The 10,000-nt window shown below is 42.7% G+C and overlaps 1 protein-coding gene across 3 annotated transcripts in view; it reads left to right on the top strand.

Annotated features, from left to right (window-relative positions):
* ccdc13 (coiled-coil domain containing 13) overlaps positions 1-10,000 on the top strand; it is a 38,958-nt gene that overhangs the window by 28,515 nt on the left and 443 nt on the right. For all 3 annotated transcript variants that reach the window (XM_062994565.1, XM_062994566.1, XM_062994567.1), the window contains 6 exons: positions 1,969-2,145; positions 5,498-5,689; positions 5,944-6,038; positions 6,220-6,360; positions 7,851-7,984; positions 8,956-9,049. In XM_062994565.1, the coding sequence (XP_062850635.1) occupies positions 1,969-2,145; positions 5,498-5,689; positions 5,944-6,038; positions 6,220-6,360; positions 7,851-7,984; positions 8,956-9,049 (833 nt within the window). The remainder of the gene's footprint in view (positions 1-1,968; positions 2,146-5,497; positions 5,690-5,943; positions 6,039-6,219; positions 6,361-7,850; positions 7,985-8,955; positions 9,050-10,000) is intronic.

Genomic DNA, 10,000 nt, shown 5'->3' with positions numbered 1-10,000 from the left:
ACACACTGATGTGTGTGTGTGTGTGTGTGTGTGTGTGTGTGTAGAAGCTGAGTGGTCAGTACGATGTGTTAATGACTGAACACACTGATGTGTGTGTGTGTGTGTGTAGAAGCTGAGTGGTCAGTACGATGTGTTAATGACTGAACACACTGATGTGTGTGTGTGTGTGTGTAGAAGCTGAGTGGTCAGTACGATGTGTTAATGACTGAAGACACTGATGTGTGTGTGTGTGTGTGTGTGTAGAAGCTGAGTGGTCAGTACGATGTGTTAATGACTGAACACACTGATGTGTGTGTGTGTGTGTGTGTGTGTGTAGAAGCTGAGTGGTCAGTACGATGTGTTAATGACTGAACACACTGATGTGTGTGTGTGTGTGTGTGTAGAAGCTGAGTGGTCAGTACGATGTGTTAATGACTGAACACACTGATGTGTGTGTGTGTGTGTGTGTAGAAGCTGAGTGGTCAGTACGATGTGTTAATGACTGAACACACTGATGTGTGTGTGTGTGTGTGTAGAAGCTGAGTGGTCAGTACGATGTGTTAATGACTGAACACACTGATGTGTGTGTGTGTGTGTGTGTGTGTGTAGAAGCTGAGTGGTCAGTACGATGTGTTAATGACTGAACACACTGATGTGTGTGTGTGTGTGTGTGTGTGTAGAAGCTGAGTGGTCAGTACGATGTGTTAATGACTGAACACACTGATGTGTGTGTGTGTGTGTGTGTAGAAGATGAGTGGTCAGTACGATGTGTTAATGACTGAACACACTGATGTGTGTGTGTGTGTGTGTGTGTGTGTAGAAGATGAGTGGTCAGTACGATGTGTTAATGACTGAACACACTGATGTGTGTGTGTGTGTGTGTGTGTAGAAGCTGAGTGGTCAGTACGATGTGTTAATGACTGAACACACTGATGTGTGTGTGTGTGTGTGTGTAGAAGCTGAGTGGTCAGTACGATGTGTTAATGACTGAACACACTGATGTGTGTGTGTGTGTGTGTAGAAGCTGAGTGGTCAGTACGATGTGTTAATGACTGAACACACTGATGTGTGTGTGTGTGTGTGTAGAAGCTGAGTGGTCAGTACGATGTGTTGATGACTGAACACACTGATGTGTGTGTGTGTGTGTGTGTAGAAGCTGAGTGGTCAGTACGATGTGTTAATAACTGAACACACTGATGTGTGTGTGTGTGTGTGTGTGTGTGTGTGTGTAGAAGCTGAGTGGTCAGTACGATGTGTTGATGACTGAACACACTGGTGTGTGTGTGTGTGTGTGTGTGTATGTGTGTGTGTGTGTAGAAGCTGAGTGGTCAGTACGATGTGTTAATGACTGAACACACTGATGTGTGTGTGTGTGTGTGTGTGTAGAAGCTGAGTGGTCAGTATGATGTGTTGATGACTGAACACACTGATGTGTGTGTGTGTGTGTGTGTAGAAGCTGAGTGGTCAGTACGATGTGTTAATGACTGAACACACTGATGTGTGTGTGTGTGTGTAGAAGCTGAGTGGTCAGTACGATGTGTTATTGACTGAACACACTGGTGTGTGTGTGTGTGTGTGTGTGTAGAAGCTGAGTGGTCAGTACGATGTGTTAATGACTGAACACACTGATGTGTGTGTGTGTGTGTGTGTGTAGAAGCTGAGTGGTCAGTACGATGTGTTAATGACTGAACACACTGATGTGTGTGTGTGTGTGTGTGTGTGTAGAAGCTGAGTGGTCAGTACGATGTGTTAATGACTGAACACACTGATGTGTGTGTGTGTGTGTGTAGAAGCTGAGTAGTCAGTACGATGTGTTAATGACTGAACACACTGGTGTGTGTGTGTGTGTGTGTTGAAGCTGAGTGGTCAGTACGATGTGTTAATGACTGAACACACTGATGTGTGTGTGTGTGTGTGTGTAGAAGCTGAGTGGTCAGTACGATGTGTTAATGACTGAACACACTGATGTGTGTGTGTGTGTGTGTGTAGAAGCTGAGTGGTCAGTACGATGTGTTAATGACTGAACACACTGATGTGAAGAGGAAGTTGGAGAGCAGCAGAGCGAGAAACCAGATCCTGAGTACAGAACTCAAAACCATCCGAGCACAACTACACACACTCAGTGAGAAAGGAAACCATGACAACGAGCTGATCCACGCCCTGCTGGTGAGATCACACACACACACACACACACACACACACACAAACACACACACACACACACACACACACACACACTGCATGGTAGGCGAGTGGTCCTAAAGTTCTGGCTCATCATGGCTCATACAGTTGTGTTCTATTGAAGAATCAACTCTTTTGAATTGAAGAATCGACTCTTATCCCTGAAGTTTAAAATATGTGAAGAATCAACCCTTTTGAAGAATCAACTCTTTTGAATTGAGGAATTGACTCATATCCCTGCGGTTTAAAACACGTCAAGAATCAACTCCTTTAAGAATCAACTCTTTTGAAGAATCAACTCTCTTTAAGAATCAACTCTTTTGAATTGAAGAATCGACTCTTTGGCCTGCAGTTTAAAACACATGTGAAGAATTGATATTTGAAGAATCAACTCTTTTGAATTGAAGAATCAACTCTAAGCCCCACAGATTAAAAGACATTTTAAGAATCAACTCTTTTGAAGAATAAACTCCTTTGAATGGATTAATTGACTCATATCCCTGCAGTTTCAAACACATGTGAAGAATCAACTTTTTTAAATTGAAGAATCGACTCTTAGCCCTGCAGTATAAAAGATGTGAAGATTCAGCTCTTTCAAAGAATCAACTCTTTTGAACTTTAGAATTGACTCTTAGCCCTGCAGTGTAAAACATGCGAAGAATCAACTCTTTTGAAGAATCAATTCTGTTAAAGAATCAACTGTTTTGAATTGAAGAATCGACTTCTAGCCCTGCTTTTTAAAACACATGTCAAGAATGAATCAACTCTTTTGAATTGAAGAATCGACTCTTAGCCCTGCAGTTTTAAACATGTGAAGAATCAACTCTTTTGAGGAATCAACTCATTGGAGAATCAACTCTATTAAATGGAAGAATCGACTCTTAGCCCTGCAGTTTACAACATGTGAAGAGTCAACTCTTTTGAAGAATGAACTTTCTTGAAGAATCAACTCTTTCGAACTCTTAGCCTTGCAGTTTAAAACGCATGTGAAGAATTGATTCTTTTGAAGAATCAACTCTTTTGAATGGAAGAATCGAGTTTTAGCCCTTCAGTTTTAGACATGTCAAGAATCAGCTTTCAAAGAATCAACTCTTTTGAATCGATGATTTGACTCTTAGCCCTGCAGTTTATAACGTGAAGAGTCAACTCTTTTGAATTGATGAATCAACTCTTAACCCTGCAGTTTAAAACACATATCAAGAATCAACTCTTTTAAATTGAAGAATTGACTCTACAGTTTATAACGTGAACAATCAGCTCTTTTGAAGAATCAGCTTTTTTGAATTGAAGAATCGACTCCTAGCCCTGCAGTTTATAACACGTGAACAATCAACTCTTTTAAAGAATCAACTCTTTTGAAGTATCAACTCTTTTGAATCGAAGAATCGACTCTTAGCTCTGCAGTTTAAAACAGGGCAGTTGTAGCCTAGTGGTTAAGGTACTGGACTAGCAATCCAAAGGTCGCTGGTTTAAACCTCACCACTGCCTGGTTGCCACTTTTGGGCCCTTAAGCAAGGCCCTTAACCCTCAATTGCTTAGACTGTATACTGTCACAACTGAAGAAGAGCCAAAATAAAAGGGACCCGGATCCACCCAGGAGGTGCTGCAGCAGAGACGCTCGGTCCCTCACACACGGTCAGTCGTGTGTAGAGCGCCGGGCTCTCGGCGGCGGTGTGTTAGCGTATTATTAGAGCGCCGAGGCCCCCAGAGGCCCGCTCGGCCGGAGTATAATTAGTGATGAAGCGAGGTGTGTGTGTGTGTGTGTGTGTGTGTGTGTGTGTGATTAATGAAGTGTTGATGATTAATAACGAGTGTGTTTAACCCCAGGCTGAACTGCATGAATTGCAGACTGTTAGCGCTCTATTAGCATTAAATCGCTAATGAGAACCGGCGACGCTCTGATGAAACAGCGGAGAACATTCATTACTGTAAATAGGGTCCACAGACCCCGTTCCAAAAAAAGCTGGGACAGGGCGTGTTTACCATGTTTACCTCTCTATATAAAAGGCTTGGCTGAAACAAGAATCAGGTCCGAATGGAAGCACGTGTCGCACAGTGTGTTAGAAACATTAGGGAAGGACCTCTTCCTCTGAGTTGAGAGAAGTGGGCGGGGTTTCTGGATCTTGTTGATATCTGGAGGCCGAACTTGTGTGTGTAGATGCAGCGGTGAGCCGTGTTCACTGACCAGCGTTTTTCTGAAGAACTCCAGAGTCCTCGTGCAGGTCTTGAATTGTAGTGCAGCACCGTCTGAAGGGTCGAAGGACGACTCGGAGTTGTTTCAAAGCTTCAGATTCGACTCTCTTTATTTAATGCCTGGAATTGAAGAATCAACTCTTTCGAAGAATCATTTTTTAAAATTGAAGAATCGACTCTCAGCCCTGCAGGTTAAATCATGTGAAGAATCAACTCTTTTGAATTGAAGAATCAACTCTTTTAAAGAATAAACTCTTTTGAATTAAAGAGTCGACTCTTAGCCCTGCAGTTAAAAACATGTGAAGAATCAACTCTTTTGAATTGAAGAATCGACTCTTTGCCATGCAGTTTAGAACACATGTGAAGAATCAACTCTTTTTAAGAATCAACTCTTTTGAATCAAGGAATCGACTATTTAAAAAATCATATCGTTTGAATTGAGGAATCGATTCTAAGATGCAGTTCATAGCATGTAAAGAATCAACTGTTTTAAATAAAAAACTCGACTCTTTGAAGGATCAACTCTGTTGAATTTGAAGAATCGACTCTTAGCCCTGCAAATTAAATCATGTGAAGAATCAACTCTTTTAAACGGAAGAATTAACTCTAAACCCTGCAGTTTAAAACACATGTGAGCAATCAACTCTTTTAAGAATCAACTCATTTGAAGCGAAGAATCGACTCTTTTCAATTGAAGAATCGACTATTTGAAGAATCATATCTTTTGAATTGAAGAAGAAATTGCAATGTGAAGAATCAACTCTTTTAAAGAATCAACTCTTTTAAATTGAAGAATCAACTCTGTTGAATTGAAGAATCAACTCTGTTGAATTGAAGAATCAACTCTTTTAAAGAATTATTTCTTTTGAATTAATGAATCAACTCTTAGCCCTGCAGTTTAAAACATGAAGAATCAACTCTTTTTAAGAATCAACTCTTTTGAATTGAAGAATCAACTCTTAGCAGTTTAAAACTTGTGATCTGAACAGTTCAGATTTTCGGAATCGTTCCCCAGACGTCCAGCCAGACCATGTCATAATAGAGCCTCACATTGTGCTCACAGCTGTCCCTAAACAGGGAAGGACCTTCCCCAAACTCTTACACCCAGTTTAATAGATTTTGTGCACCTCGTTGTACCCTATAGAAGCAGCAGGAGCACCTACAGGCTCTGTTGAGTCAGATGGGGCAGAAGGAGGCGCAGCGGGAGGAGCAGATCCAGATTCGGGACACGCAGCAGAACCAGAGGAACACCGACCTGATCCAGCAGCTCCGAGCCATGGTGCAGGAGAAAGAGGAGAGGGTTCAACATCTGGAACAGCACATCCAGCTGCTCACGGTAACACACACACTCACTCACACACACACACACACACACACACACACACAACTACCTGTATACTCCAGAGAACATTGTTTCTTCTGCTCCAGAGTCCCAGTGCGTAGTGCTTTATGTCACTGTCAGTGTTTGTGTGTGGAGGCTGCACATCTGCATGCTTGGTTTCATACAGCTGTTTGTTATTGGAACTATGTGGAACTGACAAACGTACAAAATCGTTTCGTACAAAAACAGTTTTTTTTGTGTCGCTGTAGAAACCAGAGGGCGGGGCTTCAGAGAAAAGAAGTGCCAGAAGCTCCGCCTCCTCCACCAAGAGAGACGATGAAGACAGGAAGTGTAGCGCTTCCAGGTAACCAACACTCATTACAGAGGCTAACATGCTAACTAGCGTCCACTCACACAGTGGAGGTAATGACCACAGCCCTCATGTGAACGCTCTGATGGTGATGGTGAGATGTCCACATACATTGGGTCAGGTCTGGTTCTGTCTCTGCTCCTCTCTCAGCCGTTACTGTATTTTACTGTGTTAGTTCCAGAGAAGCGGGTGAGGTGGCGCGATGCCCCGTCTGTGCCACCCTACAGCTCCAGTGTTCAGAGTTTAAAGCTCTGTACCAGGCTGCTAATGTGGAGAGGGACCGGCTGCTGGAGCTCAGCAAACTTCAACAGCGCAGGTACAGTAACCACGATAATCACAGTGATAATCAGAGCAGGTACAACAATCACAATAATCACAACAACAATCACAACAATAATCACAATTATAATGTGGAGAGGGACCGCCTGCTGGAGCTCAGCATACTTCAACAGAGCAGGTACAGTAACCACGATAATCACAACAATAATCACAACAATAATCACAGTCATAATCACAGCAATAATCACAATAATCACCACGATAATCACAGTGATAATCACCATGATAATCACAATTATAATGTGGAGAGGGACCGCCTGCTGGAACTCAGCAAACTTCAACAGAGCCGGTACAGTAACCACGATAATCACAACAATAATCACAGTCATAATCACAGCAATAATCACAATAATCACAACCATAATTACAACAATAATCACAATAATAATCACAGTCATCACAACAAAAATCACAACAATAATCACAATCATCACAACCATAATCACAACAATAATCAACAATAATCACAATCATCACAACAATAATCACAACAACCACATCAATAATCACAGCGATAATCACAATAATAATCACGACAACAATCACAGCCATAATCACAACAAAAATCACAGTGATAATCACAGCCATAATCACAACAAAAATCAGTGATAATCACAATAATCGCAACAATAATCACAATCATCACAACAATAATCACAACAATAATCACAACAATAATCACAACAATAATCACAATCATCACAACAATAATCAACAATAATCACAATCATCACAACAATAATCACAATCATCACAACAATCATCACAACAATCATCACAATCATCACAACAATAATTACACTTACAACAATAATCACAATCACAACAATAATTACACTTACAACAATAATCACAATCATCACAACAATAATCACAACAATAATCACACTCACAACAATAATCACAACGATAATCACAATCATCACAACAATAATCACACTCACAACAATAATCACACTCACAACAATAATCACAATTATCACAACAATTACATAATCACATCAATAATCACAACAATCACAACAACAATCACATAAATAATCACAATAATAATCACAAGTAATATCACAATAATCACCACAATAATCACAACAAAAATAACAATCACAATAATCACAAGTAATATCACAATTATAATCACAACAATCACAACAGTAATTTTAGTGGTGCTGTCGGCCGGCCGGGTGTTTGAACAGGCTTCTAAAGCCCTGTGATTGGTTGATGTTCTGTCTAGGGTACTCCTGTGTTACACTCAGTGTTTCCTAGTAGAACCGGGCCCACCGGGACCCTGATCGGGACGAGGGCTATAAGGAAAATGAGCTTAATAAAAATGAATAAAACTAAAGAGAAATAATTGATTTTGATATGTTATTAATGTTATATTTGTTTATATATTATATGTATTATTTAGTTTATTATTCCTCTGTATTAATTATTTATTAAACATAATGCGCTGGTGTGTATCAGGGAGGACGAGGCCAATCACAGGAGCTCTGAGGCTGAACAGAAGCTCAGAGACGAGAGACGCCACAGTGTGGTCCTTCAACAACAGCTGGAGAGACTCAAACTGGACTCGGTCAGAACCAACCGCAGCCGGACAGGTACTGACCTCTTACTTACTGACCTCTCATCTGTACTGTACTGACCTCTTACTTACTGACCTCTCATCTGTACTGTACTGACCCCTCACCTGTACTGACCTCTCACCTGTACTGTACTGACCTCTCACCTGTACTGACCTCTCACATGTACTGTACTGACCTCTCACCTGTACTGTACTGACCCCTCACCTGTACTGACCTCTCACCTGTACTGTACTGACCCCTCACCTGTACTGTACTGACCTCTCACCTGTACTGTACTGACCCCTCACCTGTACTGACCTCTCACCTGTACTGACCTCTCACCTGTACTGTACTGACCCCTCACCTGTACTGACCTCTCACCTGTACTGTACTGACCACTCACCTGTACTGTACTGACCTCTCACCTGTACTGTACTGACCTCTTACCTGTACTGTACTGACCCCTCACCTGTACTGACCTCTCACCTGTACTGTACTGACCTCTCACCTGTACTGACCTCTCACCTGTACTGTACTGACCCCTCACCTGTACTGTACTGACCTCTCACCTGTACTGTACTGACCCCTCACCTGTACTGTACTGACCTCTCACCTGTACTGTACTGACCCCTCACCTGTACTGACCTCTCACCTGTACTGTACTGACCTCTCACCTGTACTGTACTGACCTCTCACCTGTACTGTACTGACCCCTCACCTGTACTGTACTGACCTCTCACCTGTACTGTACTGACCCCTCACCTGTACTGACCTCTCACCTGTACTGTACTGACCTCTCACCTGTACTGACCTCTCACCTGTACTGTACTGACCCCTCACCTGTACTGTACTGACCTCTCACCTGTACTGTACTGACCCCTCACCTGTACTGACCTCTCACCTGTACTGTACTGACCTCTCACCTGTATGAGTCCTGCTGCAGGGTGGAGCTGATTTAGCGAGGTGGACGTTAATCCGGCTCTCTGTACCAATTGTGCTCCATACAGGTACGCTGAGTGTTCCTGAAATACAGGAGGGTTCCTCACCCAGAAGATCCTCAGAACCTTCACCAGACACCCAGATGAGTGACCTCAGAACCCTGTGAGACACGTTCACATCTACAGTTGTTATAATGTGGAATAAGAAGGGCTCCAGAGGATGTTGGGTAATGGGTCAGATCGTTTCCAGGTTCTACATCTTAGTCTTTATGGTTCCACTTTTGGACTACACACCCCATGATGTTACCCCTAGACTGGTTGAGATGTTTGCCTCAGGTCCTTGATCTAGAATCCTGCTGAGGATCCTAACTGAGGACCCCATGGTCCTGATGTTAACCTCAAGGCCTTGGATCACAGCCTGCAGTTCCTAGGTCTCTAAAACCTGGCTTGGATGTGAACCTCAGACCCTTGATGTCATCCTACAGATCCAAGCTCTCTGAGACTCCATGGTCCAGATCTTTGCCCCAATGACCTGGATCCCATCCTACATACCCCTTATTTCCTAGACACCAAGGTCCAGTTGTTGACCTTAAGACCACGGATCTTAAGTCCTCAGATTTGTAAGCCTTAAGATCCTGGATGCCCACCTACATGCCCCAGATATCTTAGACTTCATGGTGTAGGTGAGAGCCTCAAAACCTGTGGGAACTTAGGGTACAGACGTGTTCTTTATGACTCTAGACCCTAATCCACCAGTCCCAGATATCTAAGACCTCATGGTTCATCTGTTTATTGTAGTATCTGGGATTTAAGTCTACAGGCCACAGATTTCTGAAACTTTGGGTTGCAGATGTTGCCTCAGGACTCAGCAATACCTTGGATCCAAGTCTGCAGATGCTAGTCTTGAGGTGGCTGGTGGATCCCAGTCTACAGGCCCCAGATCTCTGAGACTCCAGGACTCTGGATCTCAGCTAATAGTTCTCCCAAACATGCTAAATGGACTTGAGGGCTTTGTGCAGACCACTGGAGTTCCTCCAGACCAAACTCATCAAGTAGAATAATGACATGGTGTCCACATACTTTTGACCATACAGTGCATTCCTGAAGCTGACCG

The sequence above is a fragment of the Trichomycterus rosablanca genome, chromosome 4 (genome assembly GCF_030014385.1).
Source record: "Trichomycterus rosablanca isolate fTriRos1 chromosome 4, fTriRos1.hap1, whole genome shotgun sequence".
NCBI lineage: Eukaryota > Metazoa > Chordata > Actinopteri > Siluriformes > Trichomycteridae > Trichomycterus > Trichomycterus rosablanca.
Note: the sequence above shows the minus strand (reverse complement) of the source record. Positions and strands in the feature narration are given on the sequence as shown.